General features: G+C 43.1%; 1 protein-coding gene across 1 annotated transcript in view; it reads left to right on the forward strand.

Moving 5' to 3' along the window:
• The window catches only part of ZNF236 (zinc finger protein 236), an 80216-nt gene that overhangs the window by 40329 nt on the left and 19321 nt on the right, over positions 1-20566 (forward strand). Inside the window, exons 12-20 of the mRNA XM_081097582.1 lie at positions 3127-3268; positions 3864-4124; positions 7215-7468; positions 8184-8279; positions 8768-8919; positions 9873-9976; positions 14853-15004; positions 16800-17015; positions 19719-20001. Of these exons, the coding sequence (XP_080953708.1) occupies positions 3127-3268; positions 3864-4124; positions 7215-7468; positions 8184-8279; positions 8768-8919; positions 9873-9976; positions 14853-15004; positions 16800-17015; positions 19719-20001 (1660 nt within the window). The remainder of the gene's footprint in view (positions 1-3126; positions 3269-3863; positions 4125-7214; positions 7469-8183; positions 8280-8767; positions 8920-9872; positions 9977-14852; positions 15005-16799; positions 17016-19718; positions 20002-20566) is intronic.

Genomic DNA, 20566 nt, shown 5'->3' on the forward strand with positions numbered 1-20566 from the left:
GCCTGTGCTGAGTGAAACTCAAGCCTCCCACATCCATTAGCACCACCCTCGGCATAGGAGTTTGGAGAGTGCACCTGGCTTTGCACAGTCCTGTGTCATGCTGTCTAGCACCAGTAGTCTGTAGCAGCCTTTAATTTACTGCACTTTAGGGCTCTAGACATGCTGCCCGTTTCCTTCTCAATGTTCTTTTTTCTAATTTAAGAATGAAATTTTAAGTAAAACGTGCAGATTGAGGAAGTATTGGAGTTGGGTGATCATAATATTCTGACCAGTAGCTGTTTATGGATTTTCAAATTATATACATTTAGGATATGTCTATTTTTTTAAATCACCATTTTTCTCTCTGTATGATTATTTTGTGTGTGTGTTTAAGTGTAATATTTTACATAGGATAGATGTTTGAAATATCTTTTCTTTGAAGTGAGCCAGGCTTTGGTTATCTATTGTTTTAAGCCTTGATCTTCCAAGTTTATATTTGTGTTTTAATCTTATTGGTTTTAGTACATGTATCTTGCTTTTCTTTAACACATTTGTCTAACCTAGTGTATCAAATTTATTGTATGTGTTTTTAATCATATGTACTTATGTTTGCCATTTTGCAATATTTACATTCTCTTACTATTTCCAATATATGAACACACCTGTAGGACTAAGTTGTATTTTCCTCAAGCATCATAATAAGATGAAGCTGTTTCTTCTGTTACTATGGAAGGGATTATAGGACATTTTAAGGATACTTTTAGTTTATTTTTGGAATATATTAAGTGAAATTTATTCATGCCTTTCTTTGAGATTAGCAATTTCCTTTAAAAAAAAACCCAAAACCATATTAAAGGACTGATGGATAGTCTAGTAGAAATGACATATTATAACCAATACCTTAGGACTTTTATGTATGCTTAATTCACCCTTAATTTTTTTCTTCAAAAATTGAGACCTTATCATTATCCTAACTTTTTAACAGAACTTAGTGTTTGTAAAATTATTAGAGGTGAAAAACAAAGCATCTAAAAACTGAGGCCTATTATTTTACTTCCTTTAATAATTCAAAGTAGGGAACCCCCTTGCCCCTTGCAAAGGGCTTTGAATCTTCTTGTGCACCAGTCCAGAGAGTCCATGTCTGGGGGAACATGAAATCACAGTTGTACATACTAGGTTATCATCCATCATGACTGTGCATAGTTAGAGGTGATGAAAACATCCAGCAGTACTGCATGTGATGTCCTGAGCATATCGGTGCAGTGGGATTCCTTGCAGACACCTAGAGGATGAGGAGGAGGCTGTCATATGCAATGACTTGAACAGATGTTAATGAACAAGTAATTAATTACAGAGCAGCATGTGTGGTTGATCCCACTTGTGTTTGTAGGTAACAAACCCTTTTGTTCAAGTGTGCACTAAGCTGTTCATGTACGGTTTTCTCTGAGGTGTTCCTGTCAAGCTCTTTTGTTTTTCTTTGTATGATCTTCTGAATTATTTCAGAAGAGCCCAAGAATTTGCAGTTGTGGAAGGGATTGGATGTGAAGGGATTTGGCTGGTGTAGTGCAGGCCTGTGGGGAAGGAAGGGAAGATAATTGGGAGACAGAGACGGCCACCCCTCAGGGCCAGGCCTCCTTAGCTTCAAAGAATGGGTCCTTAGGAATGAGACTGAGAGCCTCAAGAGAAGCATGTGACCAGAGACATTGTACTGTGGCAAAGAAATTATGAATCAGACATTTTGTGAGGTTGTTTATGATGGAATACACTGGTTCCAGAAGCCAAAAGGGAAAGAATTAGGAGAGGAGTGGGGGCCAGGTGGGGTTTGTGCTTCAGAGGTAGGTAGCTGGAGGGGGATCCTGCACCAGTGTGGGGGTACCACAGAGAGGAGGGACACCTGTGGGTCTTGTGAGGGTGCTGAGCTTGAGGCTGGGTACGGATTGCCAGTTTGCAGTCTCCAGGTAAGACTCTGAGCAGGTTGTTTCAATGAAGGTGAGATGTCAGGGCTGACAGTGCTACTGCCTGTCTGTGTCTGAAGGAGCTACACCAGTGGTTCTCAACCTTGGCTGCACATTAGAATCACCTGGGAATCTTTTTAAAATCCTGATTTCTGGGCCTCATCCTCCGGAAATTCTGTTTCTTTGTTATGGGGTGAGACCACAACATTAGTAACAAAGAAACAGAATTTCCAGAGAATGAGGCCCAGAAATCAGGATTTTAAAAAGATTCCCAGGTGATTCTAATGTGCAGCCAAAGTTAAGAACCACTGAGCTACACCAAGGGTGGCCTAAAGCCTGCGGGAGGAGAAAGTTGGTTTTAGGGAAAGAATTGAGCTCTCATAGTGGCTGGTGGGGAGGTCAGGGACATTACCCATTAACAGTCATCTCGTGGGAGTGGGTGGTACAGCTGATGGGAGACTTTGGGCCAAGTGGGGTCATGGCAGAGGGCTGCCTGTCGTGGGGGGCGGTGAGAGCCATGGTGGGTTCACAGGTCACTCTTCTTAATGCTCTTGTAAACTGCAGTCACTCAGGTTCAAGTGTGTGTTCCTCCTGAAGTGCCTCAATAGCTCAGGGGCTTGATCAGGACCCAGTAGTTCATGGTCAGCCATGGGAAGCCTCTATCCATGTAAAACCTGAATAACTTATGTTCTTCAGTTATTAATTTTAATGAAATGTCTGTGAAAAATGCTGACTTTTTCAGAATAAAAGGTCATGTTAGTATCATTTCTGTTTTGCATTTATTGTAGGACCTAGTGTACAGTCTTTATACTACTGAGCAAATAAGGGATTTAAATTCCAATTAACCTCCATTTTGGATGACCTTATGTAAATTTCATGCCAACAAATGATCATACAGAAAGTAATTGTAGATATCTGTTAAAATTGGCTGTAGAACCAAAGGAACTAACTGACGATATAGGTATTCTTTCTGTTGAAAAACTGTGTATTTTATATTAACTTTATGAGTATTTCCCCATTGGTATTTTTTAAATAGCCAGTTCCTAACACAGTGAAAAAAGCATTTAGTTGGCATATTGGAATCTATACTTTTAACTCCTCAGAATGTTCATCTTCTGGGTAAAACAGATGCTTTTGACATTTACCTTTCTTAATAGCACTGAATTACTCCTGATTTTCTTTTGGTTTGTAGGTCTTATCCAGCCCATTCCAAGAAACCAGTTTTTTCAAAGCTATTTTAATAATAATTTTATAAATGAAGCAGATAGACCATACAAGTGTTTTTACTGTCATCGTGCATATAAAAAATCTTGCCACCTTAAGCAGCACATCAGGTAAGGTTGCACATTAGAAAATGGAATCTGGGATAATGACAGGGATCTGGTGGTCTGGTGACTGGTAGAAATATGAAAGGTGGATGGCTATGTTAGCCTTTGGAATTTCAAGTGTCACATTTGACCCTAAATATTTATTGGTAATTTATATTTTTATTCCTTAGTATCTTGACAAAATATTTTAGCCGGAAATTGCCACTGAATTTTATTTACACTATTATATTTAAGTATTTGCAATTTCTAGGACATGTTGAAGAAGTATTTGCTTTGTTTCATTAGAATTATGCTCTTTCACATTTTTTCAGGTATATCAGAGTTTAGGTTGATTTTTGGTGCTAGCAATAATGAAAGGAAAGTAGAAACTTCACCAAGGGAGAACAGAAGTCATGAGAAAAGCATAGCGCCCAGAGAAGCCTGGGGCTCCAGTTTGTCTCAAATGCACATAATTGAGGCTGCATCTCGGGTGTTTTTGCTGGTGGAGGGGAAAGCGATGTCTGCTGCTTAATGAGATCCTGTGCAAGAGTGCGGTCTGAGTTACAAAGCATTTGAAAGTGTCAGGAGTTCACTCATTCATTAACATACTTATTTGTTTTAGATCACACACAGGTGAGAAGCCGTTTAAATGCTCTCAGTGTGGAAGAGGCTTTGTTTCTGCAGGAGTGCTCAAAGCACACGTCCGAACACACACGGGACTGAAGTCATTCAAGTGTCTGATCTGTAACGGAGCTTTCACCACTGGTGGCAGCTTGCGGCGGCACATGGGCATCCACAATGACCTACGGCCCTACATGTGTCCCTATTGCCAGAAGACCTTTAAGACCTCCCTGAACTGCAAAAAGCACATGAAAACCCATCGGTAGGTACAGTTCTGACGGTCACTCCAATAGCCCTTATAATTCCTTTTCGTGCTGCAGAGTGTTCTTGAGAAATAGTTGTCTTTGACTCCTGTGTTATTACTTCTAGTTTGAGGTGTATTGGCTAAAAAACTAATGTTAGTGTCTAAGGATTTATTGAGAACCACAGGCATTTTTAATTTTAATATCTAATATAATCCTGAGGTACTTCATATTGGGCTAAATATTCTGTAACTTCTCTGTTAAAACCGATAGTAACAAGATGTAATGCTAGACTATGTCTAGTGTAATTAATTAGGTAGTGAAGATTTCAAAAAGACAACAGTGATCCACCCTATGATTCTAGGCATATCATCAGTGTATGGAATGGTTCTTAGTCTGTGTTGTTATTTAAAAGAATACACATTTTAGCCACCATATAAATCCATCATTAAAGTAGACATACATTTTTACTTGATGAGCGGGCTCTTTCATTTCTGAATGGAGTGACCCAGCCAACTCTGGCTGACCTGCTTTTCTGGTGGTATCTGGAGCTTGTTCAGTAGGTATTTCTGTGAAGCCACAGAATTCTGTTTGTAATGGAAAGCCTTGGTAAGGCAACATCCAAGGAGACTTTGAAAGTAAGAATTACCAGGCCTATCATAGCAGAATACTAACCCTTCTGCCCTTAGAACATTTACTTTTAGACAGTATTTTAACCCAGGGGTCTCTGCTTAGACATCACCTACAATACCAACCCCCATTGTTAGAGTAAGTTAGCTGTGACAAGTTACCTTGGTGTCACCCACCTGGCTACCTCAGCACACCTGACAGAATTGACCTTCTTGAGTGTCACAGGTGATTCCTTACCCCAGAAGTTTAACTGCTTCTGGAGACCATCTGGGGAATATGACATTGGTGGTGTCAGTCTAGAGCAGGGGTTGGGATGTCCAGGCCCGAGAAATCATTTGGTCTGGCCCTACCAAGGCAGCCACAGGCAGGACTCGAAATTCAATAAATCTAAGAGCTTTTTTTATAGCAACATAAATTTATATTGAGTGAATTATATTAAGCGGATGATGTTATAAATACCCAAATGGCCTTTGGCAGAAAAAAGGTTTCCCACCTCTGGTCTAGAGGAAGCTTGCTGTTACATATCCAGTTATACTTTATTGCTTTTAGGGAAGAAATTACATGCTTCCTAGGCATTCAGGACCTGGGGTTTCCTAGGTTCAGGGTGCTCAAGCCACTGTGCTCTGCTCATGGCAGCCAGAAGCCTGATACCGTCCTGCTCAGAGGTGTGGAGCGTGGGCACCATCGTGCTCCGTGCGTGGTGAAGAGTATTTCCCTCTGTCGGGAAAACAGCCTTTGTAATGCACTCTTTGTGGTGGTGGTGATAGCATGGTAAGGCCCTTAGGTGTGGACTCAATGGCCAGCAACAAAGTTCCTGGGAAATAGGTCAACATTTTGGCTGGGTCACCGCTGTTAGGTGGAATGTCACATTGGCCACTGCTTCTCAGGATTCCACAGTGACTTTAGGAGATGGGTGTGTGGCTAAGGTGGACAGTCTAAAGACTGGCAGGTCTACCCTTGCAGGGATGGCATTTATCTCAGGGAGTGTGTGCACTTCAAACCTGCCAGTGAGCAGAGCAGCTGCAGTGTTTCAGCCCTTGTGGGAAGTGTGGTGATTCCTAAAGCACTGTAACACTGAAAACAGGTCTAAAAGGTTCCTGTAGTAAGAGCCATGAAAAAATCCCAAGCCAACAAACAGAAAACTGGCAGTACCATCTCCTTGCCTAGGGGCCTGTGGAGAAGACACGATACACCATGATGTCACTGTGCAGTCACTATTATGGTCTGTGTGACAACTAGGCCCCAAGTCCTCGCTATTTTTTATTATGTTCTTGTTCCCCTTCCTCAGCAAAAGTCATTGAGAGGTGATAATTTTTTTTTTTTTTTTAATCCTCACTTGAGGATATTTTTTCCATTGATTTTTTTTAGAGAAAATGGAAAGGAGAGGAGAGGTGAAGGAATAGGAGAGGGAGAAACATGGATGTGAGAGAGACTCATCAATTGGTTGCCTTCCGCTCATGCCCTGACTGGAGCCAGGGATCAAACCTGCAAACAAGGTACGTGCCCTTGGCCCGGAATTGAACCTACAACCCTTCAGTCCCAGCGCCGATGCTCTAACCACTAAGCAACTGGTCAGGGCAAGAAGTGATGATTTTTGATATCATGAAGTGAAAAGGTTTTGTTTGGAGCTACGAATGGAATTTGAGTTGGCAGGTGCCTAAAATTCTGGAATGGAACATAGGGAGCAGCTCTTTATGGGTCTGATAATGATGTCTTAGCAGACAGGTCACTCTTGTCTGAGATCATGTGTAGCCTGTTTAGGGGGTAATTGTTTCAGTTGTTTTTTAAGTTCTTTGATTTATTCACCTGAATTTATTGCTCAATTTTCTCTTTGACAGCGAAATTGTTGACGTTGATGAAAATATACTTGATATATTTTTGTATAGTAAAATCACAGTATTAACCTGTGTAATGATTTTGCAAAATAGCAGAGTGGCCGCATGCCTCCTGGTCTGCTCTGTGAAGCATCGGGTCGTTGGCCACAAAGACGTCTGTGGCCCAGCTGTGAGACAACAGGTCGTAGGACTTGGTTCCTATCCATACACCAAAGTGTTTATAATATTAAAATCAGTCTGTAAAGGCGCTGTCTCATTTTGTACAATTCTTTTTCTGAAACTTTAACTCACTAGAATTTGTGTTGGGAGAATTTTACTTTGAAACATGTGGCAGGTTTTTAAATTTTTTATTCACTTAAAAATTCTGGGATGTTGCCCTTCACTCTCAGTTTGCTGCCTCTGTGTCCCCATACCTGTCGAAGGCACCGAGGCAGCGTGATTGATTATTCTTCAGAATCATACCAGTATTTAATTTTTACCATTGTGACTTCAAAATGAAGACATTTAAAGTAAAGATGTAACTTAATTCAGTTATTACGTAGTAGTAGTAATTTCATGATTTAATAAAGCACAGATTTCTCCTGAGCCTCTCTACCTGTCCCTGCTGCAGCATCTAACTTGCTGCTCATGGTTGGTTTTTTGAAGCTATGAGCTTGCTCAGCAGCTACAGCAGCACCAAGAAGCCGCCTCGCTGGACGGCAGTGCCGTGGACCAGCAGGGTGTGCACGTGACCACTCAGATGCAGGTGGAGGTCCAGAGCGACGAGCTGCAGCCACCTGTGGACGCCGTCACTGCAAACCCTGATGCCATGCTCGACCTGGAGCCTCAGCATGTCGTAGGTGCAGAAGACACGGGGCTGGGCCAGCAATTGGCAGAGCCGCCTCTGGAGGCAGATGAAGGTACACATGTCAGGGTTTGACTTCTAGAACCATCGTGTAGTGCCTTAGCCCTCATTCTCACTCAGGTGCCATGGTGTCTCCATCTCTGACCAGATCATAGAGTGTGGTGTGTCTGTGTGTGAGAGTTTGATGAGAGACAGGACTTTTTGATACCTGTCTTTCCTGTAACCTACCAGATCCCTTAGTATGTTGCAAAATGTTTCATTTCCAGTAAGTATCCATCTGTTAAATCATTGCTATTCTGGTACATTGCCATCCCAGGCTACTGCAGGTCTGCAAACAGTTTGTCACTGGTCTGCAAGGAACTCACGCTCCAAAACAACATGTTGCTTCCTCCATCAACAGAGTCTCACTACGAAAATGTCAGCGCAACTGTGGACAGTGAGCTTAGTGCCACTGTAGATTGTATCTGGCTCAGGCTTCTCTCTCGTACAGGCCTGTTAGCAGGCTAGTCCGCTAGCCAATTTACTGTTTTGTAGATGTCCCAAAATATATTTACTCTTTGAGCAGGATTTTGTAGTTTGTATCCTTTCTGTTTCCTGGAAGAATGCACATCCACAAAGGTTTTAAGCAGTTGCTGGCTGACTGCGTTTAGAACTTCACAGAAGACTGTCTGAATGTCCGGGTGCTGTAAAGTGCTCTGAAGCACAGGTGAAAGTGTCCAGATTGGTAGGCTGGAAATAACTTGCACTTCTTTTTGTGTTCTTGTTCCCAGACAGGTTTGTGGCTCCGCAGCTACCAGGGCACATGGACCAGTTTGAAGAGCAGGCTCCTCCGCAGCAGTCCTTCGAACCGGCTGGCTTATCACAGGGTAAGTGCTGGCTTCAAGTGGGGTTGTCATGCGTTGTCCTCACAACCTGGTGTTTCTTCTAAGGCCCTCTGATATCAGTGGTTTTAAACCAGAGAGTTTTTTGCATGACGTGTGTGTGTGTGTGTGTGTGTGTGTGCGCGCGCGCGCTCTTTTGTGGCACACTCACATTTTCTGGAAAGCGACTTTAACAACCATTTTATGTGCAGTATATAGCCAGGAAAAAGGGGCTGAGTAGAAATGGAGACTTAGGGGTACCTGGGTGTTGGCGGCGGGCTTGTGGGCCTCTGCACTGCAAGGTGTGTGCTGAGCACAGCCTCCCGCCTGTTCACAGATGATTCTAGAGAATCCTGGTAAGAACTTTCACTGAATCCAACTCAGAAATAGCAACATTCCTGTAAACATCTTTCGTTATAAAACTAACTTTTTTTGTGTGCCTTTTTTTGTGTAACTCATAATTTTTGTAGAACTCATTCTCTAATTTATTTTAGATTTTACAGTAACGGATACATACAATCAGCAGACTCAGTTTCCACCTGTGCAGCAGTTGCAGGATTCTAGTACGCTGGAGTCTCAGGCCCTGTCCACAACTTTCCATGAGCAGAACCTACTTCCGGTTCCCAGCTCCGATCCTATGAACGTGGTGAGTATTTATGGCAGGGACACTTGTCCTTATTGAGCACATCCTTTTATTCTTCAGTGTAAGTATTTAGGATTCGCCTACTTAAGAGGGCATATTAACTGTTTATAATTAAGATTATTGCGTTAGCTGTGAAAACTTACATGTTTAGTATATAGGGCTTTCTTTTTCCTTAAAACTTTAATTTTACTAAAAGATTTCCTTAGCTTGATGTGGCTTTACCTTTTCAGTTAAACGTCAGGCTGGCCAGTGGAGTGCTGTATAATAACATCTGAAGAATATTATTACTTTAGTCACAAAACCAAACGTTTTTACGTGTTCATTCTTAAACATGTTAGAATGAAAATATAATGAGTATTGACATATGAAAAATAAATATTTGAATGCATAATCTTAAAAACTTTATCTCTTAGTTAACTTGAAGACATTAGTTTTGGTTTTGATTTTTCCATTTTGGAAAATTTTCAGTAGTTATAAAAACGATTGTCCAATCAATATTCTCACTCTTTAAAAGCTTCTTCTGGTAGCCTTGCTGCCGCTGTGGGCTTGGGTTGGTGGGAGTGCTCTCCGTAGGCACATGGCTGCCCCTGTAGTATTCTGTTCTCTTTCTCCCGTGATTTTGTGATGATCCAGGAGATTTAATATTTTCAGAAAGTAGGCCTTTAAGTCACTGTCAGAGTAGAGTAGATGAAGGGTGATCTCTTATTAAGAACTCTTTTTGTGCTTGATTAAACTTTGTATTAAAATAGGTTAATGGGGAGTAAATAAAATAAGTGTTTTATAAAATCGGTGTAAGTGGTTTCTATTATTAATCTGGCCCAGTGACTGCAGTGAACTATTTGGAGTTTCTCCCTTTTAACTCCACATTTATGAATGTTCATTTTCTTGGTTGTTAGTTGTTTTGCATTTATTCATAGAATTCAGAGAGCCTGCTTTATACTTCTGTTAAATTTCAGACGGCTCCTTTGATTCAAGAGCCATCCCAAGAGGAGCTCGACCTGCCGCCGCCACGCCGCCAATTCCTGGAGGACAGTGAGGACCAGAGCCGGCGCTCCTACAGGTATACACACCTGCTCGATGGCCAACTAATACCGCCTGCAGCTGCTGCTGAGTGCAACTGCTTCACCATTCCAAGGGCTCTGCAGTTTAACTCTCTTAACACCTCTGGAGATAGGTTCCATTATCATCCCCATTTTACAAATAAAGCATCTGGGACAAAGACATTTGCTTGCTAAAATTTCTACAGCTGGTAAGTGTCAGGGCCACAGTCTGGATGCAGTAGCCTCTCCCTGGCCTGTACATTTCTGCTCAGCTGTATCTTCCTGTCACCACTATAAGCCATTACTGTGTTTGCAGACATAACTTAAATTTATGTTATGCCTTTCTGTCCAGGGCTCTCCTGTGATCTATATAAAACAACCTGCATGCCAGGTACAATATGATTATAAAGACAGTTTTTAAAAATCCATTCATTTGCTCATTCTCCCTCCTTCCATCCACCCGCTCACCATCCACCCAGCAGTGTGGGCTGAGCAACCTCAAGGAATCACATACTGCTGTGGATGCTCCGAATACCTGGTGAGAAAAACAGACAAGGTTTATGCCTCAGCTCAGGCTAGGACAGTGAATAAAATACATACGTTTTTATACAGTTAAACATGAGTATGTATGTAATAAGAAAGTGTATTGTCTTTATAGAGACTGTCTTGAGCTTCTAATATTTTAATAATATTATTTGCTTAAAATACTTTTTAAAGTTTATAATTTTTTTCAGAGCCATTTAAGAAAAGTATATGTCTCATTATTTACTCTCAAAAAAGATGGGAGTTACCTTACCACAAATGAGTAGTCTTAATTCAAGCTTTGAAAATGGGTTAGTTTTGCTGTTATTATGAAGCTTATACTTTTTGGGAGGCCAAGGAAGTCCTTTGTTTTATTTTCATAGGATTTGTTTCTTGTACAAGATCACAAGTGCTCTGAACTGGTGTTCTTATGCGTTAGAGTCTGTACTTTCAGAAGTGTGTCATCCTGAGGTCTTCATGAATTTGCAAATTCAAAAATATATCAGAGCAGGAGTTTGGAATCTGGAGTCTGTGCCCTCTTAGGGGGACACATAGATTAGCTTTGAGGGTCTGTGATGCTCTTAATGTTTCATTCACACTTTTATTTAGTCAATAAGTACTTGTTTGCTAATGTTTAATTTGGGGTTTTGCATTGGCATTTTAAGTGAGATAGTCTAATGTTTGGCCATGAACCTTCCGTGACATCGCCTGGGCAATCCTGCACGTCTAGCTTTGCACCCTTCATTCAGCCTTTATTAAGAACCTGTTAGGTGCCAAGCACTAGGGCTGGATTAGTGAGCAAAACAGGAGAAGCCCTCAGTCCTCTTGGAGTCGACATGCTAATAGATAAAAAGGAATGAAAGGAGGTGCAGCTGGTAAGTGACAGGGCCAAGGTCTGGATGCAGCAGCCAAATGAAAGAAAGTACACAGGGCCTGGAACGACACACAGGGCAGGTGCTGAGAGCCGTCTGTCCACATAGCTGACTGAGGAGTGATTGTTGCTGTCAAGGGGAGTGTGTGATTTTGGATCCATTTAGAAGGCATAACCTCCAGAATTTATGATAGGTAAAGATATGGGAGAAATAAGAGTTAGGGGTGGCCACTAGGTTGATCTGAGAACTAGACTGATGGAATTACCATCCCTGGAAGGGGAAGACCCTCAGGTGAATGGGCTTGAGTGTCAACACCAGGACTTGATTGAGTGTCATTAGGATTGATATTCAAGGAATAACCAGGGCAGTTTCTAATACCAGATTGGAATTAAGGTGCGAGGTCTGGGCTGGAAGGACACATTTTGGAGTTATCAGGGTGGAGACTAATGTTTAAAGCCACAGTGCATGTCCATCAAAAAGAGAAAGGGCTCAAATATTGCACCCTTAGATGCTGCACTTTGGATGAGCGTGGTGAGGATGGCCAGCTACTGGGTTCTCACAGGGTCAGAGGTATATCCCCCAAGACATTGAGAACATGGAGCCTAGAATGTTAATTGTGTACTTCTTTTATCATATTACTAGAGACCCCGTGCATGAAATTTGTGCACTGGGGGAAAGGGGGGGTGGAATCTCTCAGCCCAGCCTGCACCCTCTCACAGTCCAGGAGCCCTCGGGGGGGTGTCAGACATCCATGGGAGAGGCTACTGCCACCGCCGCTGCACTTGCCAGCAGTGAGCCTGACTCAGGGCTTGTGGCTGAGCGGCACTCCCCCTGTGGGAGCGCACTGACCACCAGGGGGCAGCTCCTGCATTGAGCGTCTGCCCCCGGTGGTCAGTTTGTGTCATAGTGACCAGTCATTCCCAGTCGTTCTGCTGTTAGAGTCAGTTTGCATATTACCCTTTTATTATATAGGATAGAGGCCTGGTGCATGGGTCGGGGCCGGCTGGTTTGCCCTGAAGGGTGTCCTGGATCAGGGTGGGGGTCCCGCTGGGGTGCCTGGACAGCCTGGGTGAGGCACTGATGGCTGTTTTCAGGCTGTTCAAGTCCCCTCTCCCCCCGCCCCGTGGGGACCCTCACCCCATGGAGGTTTGGCCAGTGTGGGTGAGGGGCTGATGGCTGTTTGCAGGCTGGCCACACCCCCTTTAGGGTTGGGGGTCCCCACTGGGGCGCCTGGCCAGTCTGGGTGAGTGGCTGAGGGCCATTTTCAGGCTGGCCAAGCACCCTGGCGATGGAAGCTCCCAGCCTCTCCTTTTTTTTCTTTTTTTTTTATTCTGGGATTTATTTACCTTCTATAATTGAAAATTTGTTGCCTTTAGCAGAGGCCTGCAGAAAGCTTGGCTTCCTCCATCACCAGGGGCAACCCACTCCTGCTGGCTCCAGCTCCGTGGTCACGTGGTCACGGCTGGCTGAAAGCAGGTATCTGGGGTTTGTTTACCTTCTGTAATTATAACTTTGTTGCTTTCAGTGGAGCTCAAAGCCAGCTCCTGCTCGCTCCAGTTCCATGGCCACAGCTGGCTGAAAGCAGGTATCTGGGGTTTATTTACCTTCTATAATGGAAACTTTGTTACTTTCAGTGGAGCTCAGAATTGGGCCGTGGCAGGCAAGGAACCTTGGCTTCCTCCATCACTGGAGTAAGCAAGCCTCCTGCTCGCTCCAGCTCCGTGGCTGCCAGCCGCCATCTTGGTTGGGGTAATTTGCATATAGTCGTTCTGATTGGCTGGTGGGTGTGGCTTAAGGCATAGCGAAAGTATGGTCAATTTGCATGTTTGTCTTTTATTAGTATAGGATTACTTTTTGTCCCATAGGTATGACAGATGTAGATGATAGTGAAGTTTCCTGAAGATGTGATTGCTGGGCAGACTCTCACTTCACAAGAGCCTTTTCTGTGGGTCCTGCACCTGGGAACTCAGCATGTCACATGATCACTGTTGGCTCCTGTGTTTTAGGTTGTTGGACAGTTTGGAAGAATAACTTTGTTGTCAGCATAGCAGGCAGGTGCAGTCCCTGGGGAGAGAGGAAATGGCATTTCACAGGCAGAGAGGGATCCCATTCAGTGTGGAAGAGTGGCCGGAGGTGAGGCGTGTGTGCTGGGGCCGGGTTGTGGCCGGATCATGAAAGTCCTGCCTCAGACTTGTCTCCAACAGGCCATTTCTTCTCGGCCCTGCCAGGATCGCTTTGCTGTGGTGGTTGATTTTAATGAATAGATGTGACTGTTTTGAAAAATTAGCTTTCCTCATTGGAGAACTTTTCTGAGCAAATACCACCTGGTTTAGTGCAACTCAATTCTCAATAGATTATTTTCTTCCATTGACACGTGGACCGGAATCCACCTCCATCTCTTTTGCAGAATTAACTTTCAGAAATCAGCAGTGATACTGTTGGCTTGCTTTTCTATATAGTAATTTAATAGGAATCCCATGGAACTGCACCCACATATTAGAGTGAAATTTCAAAACATGTTCACAGTCGGTCAGCCTTTAGACTCTGTTGGACACTAGAGGAAAGTGAGCTCTGGCTGTGCAGGTTCCTGGTCTTAGGCAGAGGGATTCACTGACTTCCTACTATAGACTGAAACTAGGAAATGGGAAAAGTGGGGGAATATAATGGAATGAGCTTTCTAAGTCTTTTTTTTTTTTTTAGTTTTTAATAATATATGAATAGAAATTTTGAAATGTATAATAATTTTCATTCTTAAAGCAATTTAAATATATCCCATAGCAACTGAGGGGAAGTATAATACTGTGTGTGTATGTGTGTGTGTGTGTGTGTGTGTGTGTGTGTGTGTATATATATATATATATTCAAAATAGCTCCAATAAAATCTGGTTTGTAAAGTGTTTTATGAATTGACTTTTCCATGTGTCTAACTCAGGAATTATTGACTTTTTTTTTTTTAATCTTTTTATTGATTTCAGAGGGGAAGGAAGAGGGAGAGAGAGAGAAATATCAATGATGAGAGAGAATCATTGATCGGCTGCCTCCTGCATGCCCCCCACTGGGGATTGAGCCTGCAACCCAGGCATGTGCCCTTGACCAGAATCCAACCTGGGATCCTTCAGTCCGCAGGCCGACTCTCTATCCACCAAGCCAAACTGGCTAGGGCAGGAATGATTGACTCTTAAGCAAAGGAAGCTTCCAGTGTCTCATGACTTAGTAAAGAAAACAACATATAGTAGATTTTTTTGTTCTCTAAAGAAAGACTATAGTAAAATACTATGCCTGCTAGGGAATCCCTGTAGGATTTACTGAGTATGTTTAACCCTACAAATACTTTGAGCAGAATTGTTACTGCTAATATTATATAGTGTCATGTGTTGGAGATCCCCTAGTTTCTGACCATAGTTCGATGATTGGGGTGGACCTCGTGCTTGTTTTCATCCCAGAGGTAACATCTCACTTGTGCTGTGAGTTCACAGGGCCTGTGCCTTCCTTTGTGTTACAGATGCGAGTATTGCCACAAGGGCTTTAAGAAGTCCAGCCACCTGAAGCAGCATGTGCGCTCACACACGGGGGAGAAACCTTACAAATGCAAGCTCTGTGGCCGCGGCTTCGTCTCCTCCGGGGTCCTCAAGTCCCATGAGAAGACACACACAGGTCATTGCCTGCCCTGGGATTGTATGGTTCTCTATGTGTTCATGGAGTTGTGCACCACTGCCAGTATCCACTTCTGTGACAGTTTCATCACACCCAAAACAAACTTTGTACCCCTCCTAGCCTCAGCTCAATGCAACCGCCACCTGCTTTCTGTCTCTGTAGTTTCCCTTCTGGACGTTTTATGGAACTGGAATCCTACAACCTGTGGCCTTTGTCAGTGGCTTCTCTCTCTCAGTGCATGTTCACGACTCATCCACGTAGCATGGGTATCAGGGCTTCATTCCTCTGATGCCCAGTGGTTTTCCACTGTGTGGTTAGAGCCCACATTCTGTTTCTCCACTCAGCAACACTTGAGGTGTTTACATTTGGGGCTGTGCACATCTGCATGTAGGTTTTCGTGTGGATATCAGTTTTTATTTCTCTATGTTTAGGAGTGGAATCCTTGGTCCTATGACAATGCTGTTTACATCTTTGAGTTCACCAAACTCATTCATTGGTCCTTCAGCACTGGAGAAGGGTTTCGGTTTCACTTCTCATCATAGCTCAGTGTCTGTCTTTTATTAGGACCATCCTGAGAAGTGGGAACTGGGATCTGATTGTGGCTTAGATTCACATTTCTCTAATGGTTAATGATGTTGAGCTTCTTTTCATGTGCATATTGAGAAATGTGTATTCTAATCCTATGCCATTTTAAAATTAGATTATACTCTTATTCAGATGTAAGAATTTTTTAATAGACTATCAGGTATATGATCTTCAGTTAAATCTATCTCTTTTATCTCCTTAATACATTTAAGATATTAATAACGTATCTGTTTAATATTGACATATAGTCTGTATAAGGTTTTATTTGAAAACTAGAGGCCCGGTGCATGAGTTCATGCATGGGTCAGGTCCCTCAGCCTGGCCAGCAATCAGGACCAATGGGGGCCATCTCACCTAGTCCCAATTGGGGCTGATTGGCTCTGGCTGGCCAGCGGTAGAGACTGCAGGAGGTTGGCCGGCCATGGGACATTGGCTATCGGAGAGCACTGACCACCAGGGGGCAGCTCCTGCGTTGAGCATCTGCTCCCTGGTGATCAGTGCGTGTCATATCGGCCAGTTCTGCCGTTTGGTCGATTTGCATATTAGGGTTTTATTATATAGGATAGCGGTGCACTGCTTAAAAACATACAATGAAACAAGGAAAGGTTTTGCAGGCTGGCCCATAGGTTGGTGGGTAGGCAGTGGCTTTAATGGGTGAGAGCAGGTCACTGGAGCTCTGAAGGACCTCTCAGGAGGCAGCAGAGCCGTTGCAGTAGAAGCCATGTGCCTTGATCCTGTGGGTTTAGGAAGTCGGGGTGGCCCCTCTGTGAAGAAAAGACAGGTCAGAGGGAAGTGCCCTTTTTGGCTTGCTTCCGTGTCATCAGGAGAGTGGCCTTCTTGTTCAGACTGGTGTGAGAGTGAAGCTGTGTAGAGGTGTGTAGGCTCTTCCTCGGGGCCCACTCTCTCTTGCTGTAGGATGTGAAAAAAGATGGATTTGAAAATTTCTGGAGTGGATCCCACAAACACATTGCTGGTTTAAATGTGAAAGACCAAGGGTCAGAGAGAGAAAGGCTCTTGGAGCTTTGATTTCACTGGGAGTCTCGGAAGGTGCTGTCAGTGTCCATGTTCTCAGACAGTGTCCAGCTCCTGAAAACAGGCGACCGTAGCTAATGACCATTCTTTGACTTAGTGAACATCTCTCTGTTGGCCTTGACTACTTATGATTCTAAGGTAACAAAATACGTGTTTTTCCTCATTCCCGATGTCACAGGAGTGAAGGCGTTCAGCTGCAGTGTTTGCAATGCTTCGTTCACGACCAATGGCAGCCTCACCAGGCACATGGCAACACACATGAGCTTGAAGCCTTACAAGTGTCCATTCTGTGAGCAGAGCTTCCGGACCACAGTCCACTGCAAAAAGCACATGCGGAGGCACCAGGCAGGCCCCTCTGCCACATCAGCACCTGGAGAGCCTGAGGGAGGAGGAGGTATTGTCCATTTGTTGATTTAAGGCTTATTAGCCAGATGCTAATGTAGTGATAAGTTAACGCACAAGTCACAAATAAAATTAATTTTTTTCTGATTATGAAGCAGTATATGCTCTGTGGAGCACAGATTCAGAGAGGCCCGAAGAGAAGTTCTCTCACTAGTCACCGCAGACCAGTCAATCAGCCTCCAGGATGTGTAGTCTCCCTTCCACGTGGACACATGTACAGACGGAGATCTTAATTTCCTAGCCAGTAGGGGTCTGCCACAGTGCCCCATGTAAGGTTGTGGCCCACTCAATCTTCCCTCTCCTGGTGTGTATCCTGGATGTATTTGATACTGTTAAACACAGGTCTCATCAGTTCAAGCAGCTACACGGATCCCATCATGCTTTGTTCAGTCCTCTCCTGTAGACATACTTGGAGCTTCACTCCACCTCACTGTAATAGTAAGAGCGTTCAGGGACCTGTGCTCCCCACGTTCACTGTCTCATTGAATTGACATGAGAACTATGGTTTGTGGGACTTATCTCACTTCGTACATGAGCCTGCTAAATGTTAGACAAGCTGATTTTCCCAGTAACTACAAGTAGTATGTAATTCCAACAGTATTGTTTTGTGCTTGTATTTTTTGGGCTTATCAGTTGAATTATTTTGATCAAATTCCACAAGTAAAATTACAGTGTCAAGAATGTACACATTGTATATTTTGACACAGAATGCCAGTACACAGCATTTTAGTATTTTTAACCGATGTTAGTCCATATACAGGTTGAGATATGTTAGTTTGAACACATGTCACAGGGTGTCCCCTCTGGTGTGGCAGCACTGTGTATCACACATTCATATATGTGGAACGAACCTGCGGAGACAGGGTGTGTGTTTGGCGTGTACTGAACGAGATTGTATGGTCCCTCCCCAATTGCTTACTCCCCATCTGCTCTGCTGGACTGATTGCCATGGAGCTTTTTCTTCTTGGGGGAATACGTCTTTAAATGTACTTTACCTTCCTCAGGTAGCAAACCCAACTCCACTGCAGAGCAGCTGTTCTTCTAGCTCTCCAGTAGCTGCTTCTCAGTGTGGATGTGTCTGACCTGTTATGTTTAGTCAGAGAGCTCCAACTTGTTAATCTGATAGTACCTGGTGGAATCTTTATCTCTCTTTTTTTTTTATTGTCATTGTGATTTAGTGAAATAAAAAGAAAGAAAATAGTAACTGTTTTCCTTTCAGTGAATTGAAAAAAATATAAGCCATCCATATATTATTTCTAGAACCCCCTACTTTGCAGCCAGTGACAATAATCTCTAAGTCTAACATGTGTGCTCCTGCCCATCAATCAACAAGACATCTAATGCCGTTAAGTCAGTGCTGTGAGGACCGATGTGGGGGCTTGTTACGGCTTCACCACACACTGTGTGATACTCCCCTTAGGTCTTGGTGTTTTCCTACTTTGGATCAGTGACAAAAAGACCTTACATGAAATCCCTTGTCAACAGAAGAGAAGTCACCTGTTAAATTATTATTATTTTTTTTTAACCAAACCTTGTAATAGAGATTTAATTCCTTGCTGTTGACTGATAGTAAGCCTATCTGGCCTAACAATGCTGTCTTATTTTATATCTTCTGTTTATTGTGTTATATTTCACTGCCCCTTGTTACTTAATGGCTTTTTGTTATGTTGGTTTTGTTCTGGGTTACTTTAAAATTTTTAATACAGTTATCCATATTTCTTTATCAGTGTTGATGGGGCCTCCATCTGTGACCTGCTGCCCCCAACTCTTTCCAAGTTTTTTTGAGAATGTGGAATTTGAATTCATTATATTTTCTTTTTCTGGAATTCCTACTAAAAATGGCTGTCTCCCAGGACTCTCCTTCTCTCCCTCTCCCCAACCCTTTCTTCCCTTCATTTCTCTCCCTCTCCCCAACCCTTTCTTCCCTTCATTTCCTTCCTCCCCCACCCATTTCTCCCATCTTCTCATCTTTGGTCCCTATATTCTAAGAGAAATCACCCAGTTATTTTTTAAATTCACTCATTTGGTTTTAGCCACTGTCCACTTTGCTAGCTAGTGTTTCTGTTGAACTTCTTTCAAAATTTTTAGCCATCTATGCACTAGTGACCTGCTCACAGACAGACTTATCTTCCTTCTGCACATTTTCATAGCGGATTATTCTTGTTTTTAATCAGGGTGAATATGTCCTTATAGTCATTGAGAGAATACATACACACATATATATTTAAAGACATATTTTCCTTTCAGTAATTGGGGGCTGTTTGCCTGTTTATTGACTGGGCCTTTTATGGGCTGCTGCTTTTCTTTATTTGATGATAATTAATTTCCTGTCCATGTTAACAAATGGGTGACTATATTTATGAATACCCATGGCTGGTGTGGACACTGACAGGCTCAGCTCTCTGCTGGGCTGGCAGCTGCCAGTAAGAAATGAACCTTTAGGCATAGTATCCTTCTGATGTCGCGGATCCTCCCCCAAGGCGCATCCTTCTCGGACTTCCTTTCTGGTGAATGTGCTTTAGTTTCTCAGTACAATAGTGATGGGAACAATCTCTTTGAATCTCAAATGTAGCTCCACTGAGTAGTAACTAGTAAATTAGTAATTTAACCACACATACTCGTTTAGTCTAATATATTTGTTTTGTGGAAACACATTTTTCATTGGGATTTGACCCTTTGCCTGTACTTCGTTTAGATATATGCATGGAGGAAGAGGAAGAAAATTCTGAAAGAAACGCATCTAGAAAGGTTCGTCCTGAGGTCATCACTTTTACAGAGGAGGAGACAGCGCAGTTAGCCAAAATCCAGCCCCAGGAAAGCGCCACAGTGTCAGAGCAGGTGCTGGTGCAGTCGGCTGCCGAGAAGGACCGCATCAGCGAGATGAAGGACCGGCAGGCCGAGCTGGAGGCTGAGCCCAGGTTCGCCAACTGCTGCTCCTACTGTCCCAAGAGCTTTAAGAAGCCCAGCGACCTTGTCAGGTAGGCATGGCCTTGTGGGTGGGCTTCATGCTCTGTGTCCCTCTGGCCATTGTCACTGCAGTCAGGGAGGCCGTTTCTGAGCCTGGTGCCACTAAAGGCACAATGACAGGTTTCCTGAGTCTCCACTTCAAGCTGCTGTAGATTTTGAGGCTTCCTTTTAAGCTCATGCAGAATGTAAATTAGAAATGTGTTTGCTCTGTAGATTGCTTGTACTTATTTCTATGTAATAGACTGTGGTAGTAGTGAAGTTCTAATTGGAGCTTAGTGATTCATTGAAGAGGACCTGGTGCAGCCTGTAGCGGGTACTGCCGGCCCCCACACTGCTGGTCTGCGAGAGCTCTTGTTTTCAGGACAGTGAGCCCTAATTTTATTGGCCTTTCAGGTTTCATGTTGTCTTTTGGATTTGTTTATGGTGTTTTTTTGCAGAGAGTGAAACTTAAAGGTTTTGTTTGGCTAAATGTATTTGGTACCTAGTCCACATAATTTTTATTTATATGGATAGTTACAAATTTAAAATCATGAAGTTTGCTTGAATTGTGTATCACATAAAAAGGAAAAACACTGA

The sequence above is a fragment of the Myotis nattereri genome (assembly GCF_964212035.1).
Source record: "Myotis nattereri genome assembly, chromosome: 8".
NCBI lineage: Eukaryota > Metazoa > Chordata > Mammalia > Chiroptera > Vespertilionidae > Myotis > Myotis nattereri.